The 18,007-nt window shown below is 36.6% G+C and overlaps 1 protein-coding gene across 2 annotated transcripts; it reads left to right on the top strand.

The window, feature by feature from the left end:
* Positions 1 to 1,896: 1,896 nt before the first annotated feature.
* Positions 1,897 to 18,007, top strand: LOC135466564 (glycerol-3-phosphate acyltransferase 4-like). 2 transcript variants are annotated; one of them, XM_064744115.1, is made up of 14 exons: positions 1,897 to 2,047; positions 4,375 to 4,417; positions 4,997 to 5,051; positions 5,268 to 5,333; positions 6,270 to 6,344; positions 7,123 to 7,143; positions 8,340 to 8,429; positions 9,759 to 9,849; positions 10,394 to 10,509; positions 10,706 to 10,761; positions 11,165 to 11,250; positions 12,920 to 13,048; positions 13,918 to 13,997; positions 15,051 to 18,007. In XM_064744115.1, the coding sequence occupies exons 1-14, from the start codon at positions 2,021 to 2,023 to the stop codon at positions 15,136 to 15,138; spliced, it is 1,023 nt and encodes a 340-aa protein (XP_064600185.1). In that variant the 5' UTR covers positions 1,897 to 2,020; the 3' UTR covers positions 15,139 to 18,007. The 2 variants fall into 2 exon arrangements, with proteins under 2 accessions (XP_064600185.1, XP_064600186.1); XM_064744116.1 differs by lacking the exon at positions 7,123 to 7,143.

Below are 18,007 nucleotides of genomic sequence, written 5' to 3'. Positions count from 1 at the left end.
GTCTCATCTGTTTCCCATTCTAACCAGCTGTTTGCTGTGGGCAGTGTGCAAATATACATATTAAATAGAGATGACCTTTCAAACAACATCGAAGGTGTCACACAACACACCGGCAGGTCCGTTTACCTCCCTGAGTTATATCATTTCGTGCTGTTTATGTCCACATATGAAAGAATTTGAGATTTTGATTTGCTTCCTGATTTATATAAATCTGAACTATCGGAATTTCCTTCAGTGATAAAGGTGTTATTTCGCACATTTTATAGATATCGCTTTTGTTTTTACATTTTCTATATTTTACACCCAGATGCCATGACTTTGAAAAAGAAACATTTGTTTCAGGACGTTCCAATCTGAGCTCAGCGGTATGACGTCATAATACATGTACAGTAAATTTATATTTTTCTGCTTTATGCAACAATCTGACACAACATCAGCTTTGATGTATCTAGGTCAACTGCTGTGGTTTAATCTTCATGTTAATTGGTCTAAAATGCGTGGTCAGTGTGGACGGATTAAAACCGAATGGCAGCATGAAATGTGCAGTTTTTGCACGTTTTCTTCATTTTTTGGAGTAGAATAGACTTTAACACCTTCGTCTTGGTGTTTGTTGATGAACCCAATACCGCTGAACCTTGTTTCGTACCAAGTCAAATCCCTGGAATGCGAATTTTCAGAATTTGACTCTGTACTAAACAAGGTTCAGTGCTTCTGGGTTACAGAACAAACACCGTCACGGTGGTGTTAAACCCATCAATGTCAAATAAAAGTCACTTCTGTCTTTTCTGTTTCCCAATTTAGCATGTAACTAGCATTGTGTCTCATCTGTCCTGATGGCACACGTAAGTTGTAACTTACTTGTGTCTCATCTGTTTCCCAGTGTCACATGTAAGTTGTAACTTACTTGTGTCTCATCTGCTTCCCAATGTCACATATACTGTAACTTACTTGTGTATCATCTGTTTCCCAATGTCACATATATACTGTGATTTACTTGAGTCTCATCTGTTTCACCATGTTACATGTACATTGTAACTTACTTTCTCATCTGTTTACCAATGTCACATGTACAGTGTAACTTACTTGTGTCTCATCTGTTTCCAAATGTCATCGCACTTTTTGTCTCCTACATGTTTGTTTCCCAATGTCACATGTAATATAAAAGACTACAGCATAGAGCGTAAAAGCTGAGCAGCGACGACATCGTGATACTTGGCAAATGATTACACATAACTGGTGAAATCCTGCATTTGTCTAACTTGTTTATGTTAATGCTGAAATAAATGGTAACAGCTTACATGCCTCCTTCCCACTCCCCAGCTACATGGCATAAACAAAATTAGGTTAAAAAAGCTATAGTGATATTAATTGCAATATGTTAGACGTCACTAGTGCTCAAAATGCAATATTGTCATCACATTGTATATACAAACACATTTAAACAGTGCAAAAGGATTAGGACTCAGAGTTGCTTTGTCCACCAGCAGAACCCTAGTTTATGCAGGAACACGACATAATAGACTACAGCATCTAGAGTAATGCCAGAGCAGTGACAGCCATGTGATAGTAGCAGTCCCATTGTCACTTGTAACTCAGTTGTAAGTAACGTGTTACAATTGTGCATCATATCTCCCTCACCATGTAAGTCACTTGTGTCTCGTCTGTCTCCCAATATTGCTTGTAAATCACTGATGTCTAATTTCTTTCCAAATGTCACATGTAAGTTACTATTCTGTCATCCGAGTGGAGCAGTTTACATGTACTGTAAATTACTTTAATCTTGTGTGTATAGTACCTTTATTATTGACTGTTGTCACATGCACATTTAAGTGCCCCTGTCTCACCAATGTTGCATTATTACATATCATGTCTTATGTTTGAAGGAATCCGAGATAATCAGCCATTGATTCATCGTGATATTGGCGTGTCTGCCAAAGAGGGCATAAAGTTGAAAGGGCCATTCTCATCCTATCAGGACAACTTGGAGTCAGCTAAGAGAGAATTTGACCTGTCAGACTCCATGTACTTCGCAAAATCTGGAGCGGAGGTAATTTGATTTGTATGCATGTACATGTTTATTGGGCTCCTCCCACCAAACATAAATAAGTAAATAAATAAATGTATATAGGGCATATATTTGTTATTTCCAATTTCGCACAATTTATTTACATGTATATACCATGTATCATCGGTGATATATTCATAAATTATAAATACACTGTCCTGAGCTTCTATAATTGAGCTTTTGCTTGGTTGTTAGGGGCCTTGTTACCTCATTCAGCTCATCCTGAACAAACGGTGTCCTGGTGGAAGTATTAGTATCGATGGTTAGCTTGCTTTCGCCTGTACTATCTCCAACATTCAACTTTGTGACATTGAGTGCAATTGGTTCAACAATGAAGTCAACTTGGTTGGTCAGTTTACGGACAGTCTGTTGTCATAAGAGCCCACAGTCATGTTCCTGAAAATTCACAGATCCAAAAGAATGCAAATATAGGAGGACAACTGACAGAACACTGTCAAAACCTCTCGGTTTTACCTGGCTTTCAAGCACTTCTCTATTTTTCAGAGGAAAATGAATTTCTAAGGAATCATTTGAAATTTGAGAGATTTTTCATGGTGTCCTTTGATATTTTGTCATTTTCCATGAGTAAGTTGCCTTGAGAAAATCTGTTTTGGACCGAAATTCACCTCCATCACTAGAGAGCACCATGTAGGTGATAACACTGCATACAGAAGTTTCAGATTTAGTTTGGTAACACTGTTGCTTGTCAGGGATGATAGAGTCATGTCCATGAATAACACATAATGAAAGTAGCCAGGTGCTAAAACATCTTGTGTTCAGGTTGCAATCGGCTTAAGAGAAACGACAAGGTGTAAAGCTGAAATATAATGATATAACTTTAGCTCTTTCAAACGGGAAACAGACTTAATGCTTGGTAACTCATTTCTTCAACTTATATTCTGGAATTCTTATGACGCCGGTGAGTTTCACCATATTAGATAAACTGTAAACCTGATGTTGCATCACCCATGCCTTATGTTCTTCAGTTTCTATGACAAAAAAGGCATAACGGGGATCAGGTGATCCTACAGTGAAAACTGGTGTTCTCATGTTTATGGAAGTTGTTTAAAAGAAAAGCTAAAACTTGACCAATTGTATATATACATCAATAAAACATCCCACACAAAGTTCAAACAGCAAAATCATGCGTATTGACGTAAACGAAAGTACCACCTTGATTTCAGTTTTAACCAGTCGGATGTGAGTTACATTAATTTCTCTATTCTGACACACCTTTGTTTTTACAAACCCTCCTTTACCTGTCAATCATGTGAGCACATGGTACAACTGATATGACATAATGTTTCCAGTTTATAGCTCGGTCTTGCGAAGTAAGGCGAGTTATTTTGAGTTTAGAGGAAAAGTGGTGTTGGTGTCTGTAAAAGCTTTTTTGTTTGAGTCAATTGAGTAAGGCTTTATACATGTATTTGGTTCTGCTAGCCTCACAGTTTTCACATCACCTTTGTGAAACTTGGTGAGAACGATGAACATGATTTGGATATTTACTCATTTTGATTATAAATTAGGAATATTTGCATTTTTATTCAAATTATCAGGTTTTGGACATTTTATCCAAGGCAGCACTATAGTAGGCCAGGTTAAGGTGGTTTGTTTGGGTCAGGTGTTGCCACAGTTTTTACGCCAATTTGCTGAAACTTGGTGGGGACGGTGCTTTGAAGACTTCATGAAATAAATGGTTTTAAATAATTAGGTATACTTATATTTTTATTCAAATTATCAGGTTTTGTACAATTTACCCAATACTATTGTGGGCCAGGGTAAGTTTTTTGGTTTGGTCAGCTGTTGCCAGAGTTGTTACACCATCTTGTTGAACTTGTGGGGATGATGGGCATGCTTTGAAGACCTCATAAAATAAATAATTTTAAATAATTAGGTATATTTGTATTTTTATTCAAATTATCAGGTATTTGACTTTTTATTATGAGATATTTTGCCGTTTTATTTTAATCAGTACTATTCAGTTTTGTTGGCCAGGGTAAGGTTTTATGTTTGGGTCAGATGTTCCAACAGTTTTCACATCGTCTTTATGAAACTTGGTGGGAATGATGAACAGGATGTGAGGATTTACCCATTTTTACACTGTGTGCAAACCATGAGGACACTAGCTGCTCAGTATGAATTTAAAATGTCCTGTAAACTGAAGCCATTAAATGTACTCGATCAGGTTACTCGTAACCATTGTTCTGACATTGTAAAAGAATACAGTGTTTGTGGATATCTGTATTGATCTTCTACATGTCCATGCCCACAGTTTGTTTGTGTATTTTATGTGTTTGTGTCTCTGACAGGCAATCATTGAAGATGAAGTCACAAGTTGTTTTTCTACAGCAGGTAATGTATCCTCTTCAGTATAATGGTTATATTTAATACCTGTGACCATATATGCTTCTATATGTGTTAACTCTGTGTACGAGTCCAGCTACCGCTAAGTATTGAGCAGGCTGTCAATAAAATTGTGTTTGTTGGATGTAACTTGATCAAGCTATTCTCCAAAATCTTCTTAAAAGGTTTTATTGGGTTTTTGGTGGAATTTTTTTCAAATGTTTTTCTCTTTCATGTTAATTTCTTTAATATCTTTAGCTTTTTCACTAGCCATTAGCCCTACGTACCTACCTAATTTGGTAAATATCTATTTTGTTATGGTAAATTCTTTAAAGTCTCCCTGTTTTTCATTAGCCAGAATAAAAATCACTTTCCAACCTTCCCTGCAAACCTTACCTTCTTTGTTTTGATAAGGTCCGGTTACCCCCCCTCAAATAATTTTTTTTAAGACACATATTCTTGCTAAGAGGTGTTTACCAGGTGAAGATCAATTGTTGTGTTCTTGAAATTTTCCTGAAAACAGTGTGAAACAATAAATAACATGTATGTAAATTCATTAAGTAACATTTGATCTTTTCTGGCTTTCAGAATTACCGTCATGGAACTTCCTGACCAGGACCAATCAAGGCTATCAGTTTATTAGGTATGACAGCTTTGCTTAAGACACACATCTTCTTTTGTAGGTGGTCAGATGTCATTATGCTCTGACAAATTGAAAGCCATTTCATGGATAGCATTTCACTGAGGCAAGAGCACCAATTAGATCTACATTTAAACAAGATCAAGTACAAAGCATCCTGGTACATGAATGGTGCATAGCTTCCTTCTCAAACTTTCCTTTCCCCATTGTTTGTTTCAGTGTACGCCTGACCATACTCTGGTGGTTAGGATGTATATTCAGATATGCCTTTCTCTTCCCGTTCAGGTAAGCAACGGACCTTAAATTAAAGATTGTTAGTGGTTCGGCTGGTAATAGTTTTTGAAGCGGTACTTTCATATGTTAACTGTTTAATGTTAAATAAACAGTGTGTGATACAAGACCATAGCGTTTTTAAGTGTCCTGAATGGGCCTGAAAGTTCAACACTTCGGGAGCGGTAGATCCAGGGTCAGTTGTAACTTCCTCACTTGGCATTCAGCATGAAGGGGATAGTGCAATGACTGGTTGACCCATATCAGTATAATGGCTTGGGCAGGGCGGCTTACTTGACTTCAGTAAGGCGTCTCAGTGAAGCAGCACTAGATAAAAGAGCAATGGAAACCCATCCTGCAACAAGGAGGCACATCACATGCACTCTAAGGATTCCATCGTCTTCATATGACTGAAAAAGTGTTAAGTATGACGTAAAACCCCAAGCACTCACTCACTCACTGACAGCTCAACATTTCCCACCAACATGAGCTGGTTCTCTTCTGTGCAGAAACACACCACTCTCTGCTGTTGCACTGAATTGCTTGTGAACTGTACAAAAGCAGTGACTTATTACAGAGTAAAAGAGTAGTGTAAGTAGTTAGATTCAGTGGGAAACCACTGAATCTGCGCAGCTGTAGTCATGTATGACAGTGAAATATTCTTGCGCACATTATTAAATATCAATCAAAAAAAGAAACAAATTTTTGAATTATTTTCATTTTTAAGGTAACACTAGAAGTAGAATATATGGGCTCCAGTATGTGAATTAAAAACAAAAAGCATCACCTAAGCCTCATGTTTTAAGGTAAAATAGGAAACAGACAGAAAAAAAAATGGAACAAAGCATAAAACAGTGTTTACTCTCACACATGCATGCAGAACAAAGACTTTCAAAGCCTAGAATGTCTCTCAAAAAAGATGAGAATGTTAATAATTTTTTCACTTTTCAGATACTTGTTGGCGGTCATTGGAGTAGGATGGCTTATTATATGCACCGCATTCATTGGCTATCTTCCTGAAGGACAGTAAGTCCAGTTACTCTGCTACACCATTAGCATTAAGCACCTACAAAGTAACCTCAAGCTTTTGAGTTTGATGGCAATTTGTTGAATTTATGAAGGATTTGATTCTTTCTTTGATCTCTCTCTATCTAAAATCTATTCTGAAGCTAATTTAACTTCATTGGTATTCAAGCTTGAATGAGCACTGATATGATGACATCAAAGGTGAACTGCAACAGTTTTAAATCTGAAACTGAAAGTTAGAATAGTAATACTGGCAGTCATGGATTGTGACACGTTTTTCTTCTATTTTATATATATGTGTATGCAATGCATAGGTCATCAGTATTTTGCTCAAAGTGCCAAGCTTGTTCCCGTTGGATTTAGAATGTTGTGACATCAATGAAGCTCTTGTTCATTTGACACTAAACAGCATCAAAATGGCTGTCGACATTTTCCGTAAATTATTTGGACAGCTGTAAAGATTTATAAGGAAAATACTAAATGCATTATTTTCACAGGGAACATGTTTACAATCTGATATAAAAAGAGGAGAAGCCTACATAGTGTTGTCATTAACTTTTGAAAAAATTCATTGTGTTGTATTTCACCTTTAACCGGCAACTTGAAAGTGAATTGCATATTTTGCCTAGAAACATATTTATTTGAATTTGGTTTTGTGGGAATGGTGATGTTGAAATTGAAATGCACCAGTATTATCACTTCGTTCTTACATAAATGTCTGAACTGAGATTCATGAATGTAGTTAAGATTGTTCTATCATTTCTTACATTGCTGCTAGACATTTCCCCCTGGTTGATAGGTAATCTGGTTACATTTTGTTGTTAATTTGTGCATTTTTCTGTTGCTCACAATTACTGTGTAGTTTGAATTATTATAAAATAATAAAACACATGTGTTTACTAAACTTTGTGTGTGAAAAGATATTTTGAATCCTTGTAGAAGCAAGCATTTGTCTAGGTTATGGCTTACAATTTTCATGATACATGTTCAGAGTACGAAGAAATAATAAACTGCCTTAACTCACCATATAAAACTTAGCTGATAGAATTAATTATGTACTAGAGCATCTGTTGTTTATATCTAAATTGCATATCAAGAGATAAAACCCATTTGTTTCATGAATCTTTTAAACAAAAAAATTCCAGTTAAAGCATACCAGTATGAGCCTAGCTAAATTTATGTCTGAAGTAGCCACATTGAGTAGGCTCAGATTTGTTAATTTTGTAAAGGGAGATAAGCATTGCCGGGTCGCGCTGTATTTGTGCAGTATTTTAATAGGTGTAGATATGTGCCACTTGTCCATTGCAAATTTAAAAAACTACATATAATTATATACTATTTTGCAAAATCCTTTTTGACTGAGAAGTTTTATAGATACTTGACATGAATACATTTCTGCTAAAATATGTGATGAAGGCTTTTCCCAGAATTTTTGTTACGTTTTTTTTTTATTTCAGCTTCAAAACTGTTCGTAGCATGTGATTTTTTTTGTTACTGTACGTTTTGTTATTTGTTTATTTGAGCAATCTCTGTTACACAAGTTTGAAATTGTTGGACTTTTACTTCAGTTTTCTGCACCAGATTGATTGAGTTTCTGACATTCAAGTGCAATTAACTAACAGATCAGAGATGTATTTGTCAACCTGGCAACATGTACTTGATCGTTTTATGCTTGCAACTCTCAATCAGTATTTTGGCTAGAATTTAAAGGGCTACCATGATAACAAAGCTTTCTTTTTCCATGATCACCAGGCTGTGTGAAATTTACCACAGTTTATGCAAGTAGTTGCATGTTGTTGGTTTCAAATTATTTTGCTTCCTTTGTATGTGGCTTATATATATGTGGCGAGGTGAGACATTTTAATAACAAAATTTTCTGGCAGCGAATTTGTAACTTTGTCAATGCAGAGCAGTGTAATATTAAACTGAGTTTTAGCAATTATATTTTTTTGTACTTGTAGTCATTTTTATCTACTTTTTATCTCTCCTTTTCAGATTCAAGAGACAAATGAACAGTTATGTGACTTTAATGTGTTATCGTATACTGTCCAGGGCATGTTCACTCATCATTACGTATCACAATGAGTAAGTACAATATCAGATAGCACCAATACAGATAGCATCAGAACACATATACCACATGTATTCTGTTAACCTGGTGTAGAGTTATGGTGGCCCTTGTGGGGTCTTCAAGGTGAAAAGAATAGGATCTCAGCACTTCAGGAAAGGTTGTTGTAAAAGGCGACTAAGTGAACATAATAGGCCATATCTTGGATTAGAAACAAACGGGAAGCCGGTTTTGGTTATCTCATATAAGCCAAATGTCTGAGAATAACCTTTGTGGAGTCCTTGGTGTGCTTCGTGCTGGGTATGTGTAATTTCAGACACTGCCCTTTTGAGCAGTCTGTGGTGGGTGCAGAACATGGATAGTGAGACTTGAATATTGCTATCTGCACCCATACCTACAAATGGCTTTGTCCAATAAAACCTACCTATTTCTTAGAGCAGTGTAAAAATAAGTCTTATGTGATATGGAATATATTTTAGAGAACTGGCCAGTATTTTGAGTACTAACCACCAAAGACCTAGAAAACCCACAGCAAAACTCAGCCATATATGCCCTTGGTAATGTCCTTCAGTGGTTTTGGTAAAAAAATGGCTATAAAACTACAATCTGGTTATGTTCTGTTTGATTTCTACCAAAGACAACAGAGCATCAAATTACTGTCACTGCAAAAAGTCAGTGATGTCCCAGTTTTTGTTGCAACCCACAACTCCTTGAACAGTTGTCAAAGGGTGATTCAAGACTGGGATAGTGACTTGGATGACATATCAGAGAATGAAATTTGCCAGGAGCTAAAGTTCCATTGTGTAAGCTACTTGTACGTCATATTTGTACACTGTACTTGAGGTACATGTATATACAGTAATACCACATTACTTTTGCTTGTAAAACTAGAAATACTACAGTAGGTAAACTTGTACAAAACTGGTCAAAAATAATCTTGTAGAGCTACATGCACACGTACATACCCATACTGTTCAATCCCTCTCTGGCGGAAGATGTAGATTGTATATTTATGTGCACCATTGATAGTATACAGTGAGTATAAGGGCCATGTGGAAAGCTGAGCACCATGACATGTTGTGTGAAAACCATACTATTGACATCCACTGTGTTTCCCAGTGAAGCATGGCTGGAGTACTGCCAGTGTGGCTTTAAACCCCAATCATTCATTCATTCATTCCCTGCCTAGAAGTACATTAATTCATGCTTGGTTATAGCATAGACAAATCACAAATGGGTTTAACGAGACAAATTTGTGGAAGACTAATTAGAATTAGAATTTATTAGAATTTAGGTAAGATGTTTTTATTGTACATTCTGTGAGACTTTATATTTTATTTCTGCAGGGAGAATAAAGCCAAGAATGGAATTTGTGTGGCCAACCATACTTCCCCAATTGATGTCATCGTGTTGTCGTGTGACAACTGTTATGCCCTGGTATGTAGGCAAAGTTTTGTTTGAAGTTCCCGACTGATACATGTAAGAAAAAGTTTACTTGATAGAAGACCAGTTACAAGGACTAAATGAGAACATCTTTCCACATACCAAGTTCTCATTTTCATCATAATGCTTCACATATCCAGCTGCAAAAAGCACAGAAAACGCGCTCATTTTTGTGATGATAACATCACATATATAATACTGATAATCACTATAATTTTATTTTGGTCTCTGGCCATACGTGGGAAGGTCTGTCAACAACCTGCATATGGTCGTGGGTTTCCCCCTTGCTCTGCCATTGCTGGACACTGTCATATAAGTGAAATATTCTTGAGTACACCAATCAAATAAATGAAGAAATAGTTTTGTTTTGGTGAATAAATTACATATATCTGTGTAAGCCGATCTGGTTGGAAGTGAACATGTGCCACATTGAGATTAATCAGCTGGTAAAGTGGATAAAGGATTTGATTTGTGAACAAAGACGCAAGCATTGTTCATTATTTCTAATACAGTGTGTACTTGTTTGTGATAATTGTAGGTTGGTCAAGCCCATTCCGGGTTTTTAGGAGTGATACAGCGGGCCATGGGACGTGCCACTTCACATATCTGGTTTGAGAGGTCGGAGATTAAAGACCGAGAAGCTGTAGCTAAAAGGTGAGTCTGGTGAAGATTAGCTGATTTTAAAATTGTAGGCAGTCGTAAATTTTTTGTGACCTTACTGTTCGTGCTACTTCTCTATTTTATTTTCTCTGGAAAAAGAAATGCATAAAATTCAATTCATTTCTCTCATACAAATATTGTAACCAGTACACAGCTGAACATGTCTTTTATTATTGCATTTCAATTGTAGATTACAGGAGCACGTTGAAGACGAGAATAAGTTACCTATCCTGATATTTCCTGAAGGTTGGTTAATTATATGCAGTTTCCATAACTAATTTTTAGGTTTTATCGGGCATAATGTCTTCTTGAAGAGAATAACTGTCACAGATTGTGTCTTGGTTATGTTAAGCACTGATCTGGCCAGATGATATCATCTGGTTTCATTCATCAGTATTGCTGTGGTAAAACAGTGGCTTCTCTATGTTCAACTGACAATCTTTAACTTTGTAAGTGTTTTTCCAAGTCAGGCATACAGAAAGAAAAAGTAATAATAAATTAAATGCTACTTTAGTTTTTAATATTCATTTGAGTTTGTCAACCAGGAAATGCATATATTTGTAGCTGATTTGTTCAAATTCACATTTTCTTTCATATATAAGTTCATTCACATATTACAACATGGTTTATTTCTTGCTGTTTTGCACAGGCACTTGTATAAATAATACATCAGTTATGATGTTTAAGAAAGGAAGTTTTGAAGTGGGTGGGAAAATATACCCAGTAGCAATCAAGGTAAGAATCTACAAACATGGCAGGTATGCTCAGTTTTCTTGATTTTAAAAGAGTGTCAGAGTATGGCAATGTTAAGTTGTTTACTGCGTCTTTCTACTGTCCTTGTATATTAGCATCCTACTTAACTGAGCCTTTGAGTGAGTGAGGGAGTGAGTGAGTGCTTGGGGTTTAACGTCATACTCAACAATTTTTCAGTCATATGACGACGAAGGAATCCTCAGGGTGCATGTAATGTGCCTCCTTGTTGCAGGATGGACATCCACCACTCCTTTATTTAGTGCTGCTTCACTGAGACGACTTACCGAAGGCAAGTAAGCCGCCCCGCATGAGCCATTATACTGATACGGGTCAACCAGTCGTTGCATTATCCCCTTCATGCTGAACGCCAAGCGAAGAAGTTACAACTTCCACTTTTAAAGTCTTAGGTGATTGATCCTGGATCTACCGGTCCCGAAGTGGACGCTCTACCAACTGTGCTATCCGGGCTGGTCTGAGCGTTTGAGGATTAAATCATAACTTTAAAGGGACATACTGCTAACGTCGAAAAAATTGTTGAGACTTCAAGATGTATCTAACTTTGATTGAACATTCGAATGTTCCTTCGATCATCGACTCATTCAGGTCGCTGTATTTGGAAAGCCTGATTTTTTTCGAGTCGGTTACCTCCCCCTGTTTAGATGGGAGATGTTCAGCAAACTTTAAATGTCAGACATGATATTGCGTTGTAATTATGCGGTCAGTGTTATGTAATTGTAATTCTGGCGTACAGATCATTTGTTAATTACGAATACTTCATAAAACATTATCAACAGAAAGGAAGATGGTATTTGGTTTACTAGACTTATAAATCGCTTTCAATCTATCCTATTGTTTACATGTGCCATCCTCTAGCGGACGTTGCACTGTGGGAATCTTCACACTGCCTGATTTGCATGTTATCTTGTCTGGCGGACAGTTTAGACCAGAGACGGATTTGCCCTTATTATTCTCTTAATTGATATTTTTTTGAAAATATAGTCCTAGGAGGTTTAGTTAGGAGTTAGATGCTACTGATTTTTGTATTCAGCTGAACCATCTCAAAAATACTGAATTTCTTTCGGCGGTATGTCCCTTTAAAGACAGCTTTGTTGGCCTGATGAGTAGAGCATCCGCCTCGAAGTTGGAGAAGCGGGATCAAGCATTTCAAGTATGACGTTAAACCCCAAGCATTCATTCTTTCATTACTTAAAACTTAGTTGTTAAATCTGACATAAATTCAGACTGTATTGAATATATGATCACTTTATTGTTGTCTTCAATCATAAAATTCACTGTGATCATGTTTTACTTGCATTTCATCCTATCTTCAAAAGAAATATAGAAAGCCGTTTGCCTTTGAAACTGTTAAAAAATCAGGTAGCAATTAAGTGTATTCTTTTATTTAGAAATAGTCATTTGAATAATGTGCTATCTAATATGGAAGGTAATGTTAATAGGCTAAAACGGAGCAGCTGTTGAATCCCTGAATTTTGGAGCAGCTGTTGAATCCTTGAATTTTGGAGCAGCTGTTGAATCCTTGAATTTTGGAGCAGCTGTTGAATCCCTGAATTTTGGAGCAGCTGTTGAATCCCTGAATTTTGGAGCAGCTGTTGAATCCCTGAATTTTGGAAAATAATCTGTTTGTTTTTAGTATGATCCACTATTTGGAGATGCATTTTGGAACAGCAGTAAGCAGTCAATGGTTCGTCACCTGATAAACATCATGACAAGCTGGGCTCTGGTTTGTGATGTGTGGTACCTCCCTCCCCAGGAGAAGCAGGTCAGACATTTCTCACACAAATTGTCATGCCAGTCTTATTACAACTTCACAGTTGTCTGCAGAATACATAACTACATGTATGAAATATGATTTTGTTGTATTTATTTTCGTGTTTATCATGCAGAAATGGTGAAACACTTTGTTTTCAGGTAATGTTTAATTCTTATTAACGGTATCCTGTGAAGCTACAAGTAAGAGGGGTGTGACATTATGCATTATGGTGTGACATTGTATTAAAGGTGATGCTTCAGTTGACAGGGTCTAGGTTCTATCTCCCTTTCCCTGGGTCTACCCAATAAAAACATGTATTGACATGATTTTAAGAGGTTGCCAGGTGCAATGAGTTGATTTAACTAAATGTGAGAGGAAGGGATGGGGCAAGAATTTACTCACTTATTTAACTGGTGTTTTACACTGTACCCAAGAATATTTCACTTATATGACTCTGGCCAGCTTTATGGTTGAAGGAAACTGGGCAGAGCTCTGGAGAAACCCACGACCATCCACAGGTTGCTGGCAGACTTTCTCATGTAGAACATAGAGATAAAGCCAGCATGAGCATCACAGGGACTGCATTGGTGAGCAGCTCCAAGGTCATTGTGCTACCCAGGCACCACCAAGGCCACAGAGGCTGTGAATATATGTAGTACATCTTACTAATTCACATTTACATTTATGTACATGTACAGTATCTGATGCTGATGTTCGTATTTTCTGGTGGGAAGGTCTGTGGATGGTCGTGGGTTTCCCCCAGGCTTTGCTTGGTTTCCTCCCGCCATAATACTGGCCGCCGTCATATAAGTGAAATATTCCTCTCTACGACATAAAACACCACTGAAATAAATAAATCATGTTATGTGTCATTTTAGCCTGGAGAAGATGCTATACAGTTTGCCAACAGAGTGAAGGCCCTTATAGCCAGTAAAGGAGGACTTGTTGACCTGGAATGGTAGGTCTAAATTCAATTCATAAAAACATGTAACTGTGACATTATCAATTCTTCTTCATGTAAACTAACATATAGTACTGTATTTCACCTGAAGTTAGGCAATTTTCATGTGACACATTTTGCTTGATTCTGACCGATTCATCCATATAGGACCACTTATTTGTTTGTTGTGACATTCACTTAATTTCTTACCAGACAAACTTGGTATCAAAGTGTTGGTATCAAAGATATTATTTTAAGGCCTTTGTGTGCTTCTGAAAGTACATTTTCATATGCCTATCTTTAGGTGAAATACAGTATTGCTTTTAACATATATATGCTTATATATACATATATATCCCAAGTCTTTCATGTTCATTTAGCAACACTTCATTATTGAGAATGACACGTAGGTTGTGGGAGAGTGTTTAAGATCACATGATCATGATCTGCGTTTCATTGTCCATGAACAGGTTTACCTGTTCTCATTCTTCAAATGAGTCTTAACGTCTTCACGGCCTCTGTGGCCAAGGGGTTTAGCATGCCAGCACAGCACAACGAGCCAGGAGTCTCCCGCCGATGCAGTCGCTGTGAGTCCAGCTCATGCTGACTTTCTCTCCAGCTGTACATTGGAAGGTCTGCCAGCAACCTGCAGATGATTGTGGGTTTCCCTCAGGCTCTGTCTAGTTCCCTCACACCATAATGCTGGCAACTGTCGCATAATTGAAATATTCCTGAATACGGTGTAAAACACCAATCAAATAAATAAATAGATAAATGTCTTCATTGAGATAGGTATGGAACATATGCTGTATACTTGTAGAAGACTTGATTCATTTAAAATGACAGCATGCAGAGTGAAGGTTCTTGAGATAAGTTCAGCACTAAAATCACTTTGTTCTCCAGGGACTATACAGTTGAAACAAGACTTCTGCTTAGTATGTGTGCAGGTTTTTGGGTTTTTTTTTTTTACCAGTACCCTTTCCTTTGTGTTCTATCTATAAAGCCCTTCCTCGTTATATATTTTAACCTGCTGTCTATATAAATTGTATATTTTATAAATTTTTATTTTAGGGACGGCCAGTTAAAGAGGAAGAAAGCAAAGGAAGAGTGGAAAGAGAAAGCTAAGGAAGATTATAGCAAGTTGATAAAAGTGGACTAAAGAGACCTCCTTACTGCCCGCTCCCTAGGGTGGTGTCTAGACTTGTGCAGCTGAGTGTGAAAGGTTGTGAGAGTTAGGTCACAGCATGCAGCCCGACTAACAGGGTTACTACTAACAGTACTGATAAGTGTCTTCTGACCAGTAGGTTAGGAGAAGAAGAGTGACACTGACCATAGATAGTTGTCTGGTGGAAATGTCTACATGTATTTGTATTGTATTTTTTTCTTCTTGTTTAGATGTATCATGTATAAATGCCTGTACAGTGTACATAAATATCAACGATCTTGTACATAGATGTACAGTACAAACATTAGTTAGACTGATACTTTCAGCACTGCTTGTTAATGCTTGTGACATGTCTCTGTCAGAGGCTTGCTACATTTAGAGCAAGTCTCTCTGTGTTATCATTCAGTTGAAGCCTATGATGGTTCTTGAACATTCGGAATGCTGAATAGGCCGGACTCCAGAATAGTTATTTTTTAATGCTGAAAACTTTGAGGGCAAAGTTTTGAAAATAGTTGTATCTGTCATTGTATTTTTGTGCATTCATATCATTGTTCAATGCTATATGTATAGATGTACAATGTAAAGTCTTGTGGGTTTATTCAAACAGCACATTCATGTTTTTGCACAATGAACTTACATGTTTTTGGGTCATTACTTGCATTTGAAATGCTTTGTGCATGTAAGTTATTTTCATTGTACATCGTATAAAATTCTGCTTGCCATCAGGCTCTTATGAAACCTCATGAATATTTCAAGTCACTCAGACAGAAATGTTTGATTGTGTGGCTTTGCTGAAGTATTTAGGAATGTGATAAATTAGACAGGAGTTTGAAATCTCATTAACTATTTGCCATAAGTCATCCCTGTATAGGTAGGTATTGAAAACTTCTGGAATCTTTTTTGTGTTACACATTTAGTTTGAATTGTGATGTTTCCCTGTATAAAGGTATGTTGTGCTGAAGTTTTTCATCCTTTAAAAGGAGATACGTTGCTTCTCTCAGAGATGTACAGCTGTGTAGTTTGTGATGAACAACAGCTTCAAGGTGACATTTTTCAGTCGTACAGTTTGATGTCTTTTATGACATGTTCATCAAATCTCATGTTAAGTCTAAAAAAATGGCCTCTTCTAATACTGCTTCTGAATATAAATCAGTTTGTACCATTTTATTAAATAGGACCACTTTTTGTAGAAATCCTTTTCTTGCTCAGCTTAGAGTATTGGTGTTATTGTGTTTGTGTTATTGTAAATATTGTCTCAAGAGACAAAATGGTTCTTGTTGAATATCTTTATTCAACAGTGAACTGCATGTACATATGTTTTGGGTTGGTTTTAAGCATACCCGAAGTTAAAGCCTTCGTGGTGATACATGGCATATATACTAGATACTTGTACAGATGAGAAGTCAAGTTGACAATTGACTTGAGATTCTAAACTGTGTTCATTATTCATTTCGTTGTCTTCAGTTTCCTTAGAAATAAATGTTTGCAAACATTGTGGTGTTTTTCGGTAGCCAAAGACAAGTTGTACTCCACACTGTCATCTGGATTATCTATGTATATAGTTTTATATATAAATGCATGACGTATCCTTGATCATGTTTTATGATGGGAAGGCTTACCTTTGATTTTTCTTTTGTATGCCATATTGCACTGTACTTCCATGGGTCACCTTACATTGTTCTTGAATGGATCACCTTACATTGTACTTTATTAACTTTCCTTCATTGTAATCGCATAGGGAGTTGCGCTTGTACATGTTACCTTAAATTGTGCTTGCTTAACTCTTCTTTCCTTGTAATTACATGTCACCTTAAGTTGTGTTTATATATGTTACCTTAGATTGTGCGTGATTAAATTTTCTTTGCTTGTAATTACATGTTACCTTAAGTTGTGTTCATATATGTTACCTTACATTATACTTTCTCAACTTTTCTGTGTAATTACATATGTGTAGGTCACCTTAAGTTGTTCTAACCTATGTTATCTTACCTGGTATGAGTTTCTTCTTTCATGGACTACTTTACAGTCTAGTTGCTGTGGTTAAGGTGGCTTAAGGGCACCTGACAAGCGCATACATATACTGAAAACTTAGGACCAGTGTTAGTTAATTTGTTAACTGCTTGGATACTGAGATGCATGTGAATCCGTACACTTCCACACACTAGTTTGAAGGCTGCTGATAGTGAATGACTCTAGTTAATCAAGAACATTACACGCATGAGGTATATATGTGTTCATGTCAGCCATGTTGTTGCCCACTGAATAATGTAAGCCACATGGGAAGGTCTCAGTAAGCTGGCTGTAGTTTATACTGGGATATAATAAACAAGATATTGCCACAATATAGCACATTGTGTAGTAGGACAGAATAATCTAAATTTCAAGACAACACAATCCAAACTAAATGTGTAACACTGGAAATGTTCACAAATCCTAGTTTTGTTTGGCATAAAGATGAATAAACTCTTACATGCATTTCCAAAAAATAGGGAATCTGATCTATCTTAAAGCACACAATATTTGCAGGTTTTGACCACTTCAGTCTCAAAATGGCTAGCAAATACTAATAGTGCATATCAGGGACAAAGGCATCTGATATCTTTGACAAGTGAGTAAGACTTTAACCTAAAGTGTTCATTCATTCTCTTACTCAGCAGCTCATAGTACGTTTTTATTTAAATGTTCAATGCTTTGTATAAGAATTACTTCAAGAATAGCTTAAGCCTTTCACTTTTACCAGTATTGTTCCAAAACCTTTCATTATTTGCATTATTTGTTCAGGACCCAGTTGTTCAAAGGTGTATTAAGATTTAAGGCTAGTATAAACCAGAAAGTCTAGACTTAAATCTGTACGAGGCTCATA

This window comes from Liolophura sinensis, chromosome 6 (assembly GCF_032854445.1).
Source record: "Liolophura sinensis isolate JHLJ2023 chromosome 6, CUHK_Ljap_v2, whole genome shotgun sequence".
Lineage (NCBI taxonomy): Eukaryota > Metazoa > Mollusca > Polyplacophora > Chitonida > Chitonidae > Liolophura > Liolophura sinensis.
This window is presented reverse-complemented; position numbering and strand designations above follow the sequence as displayed.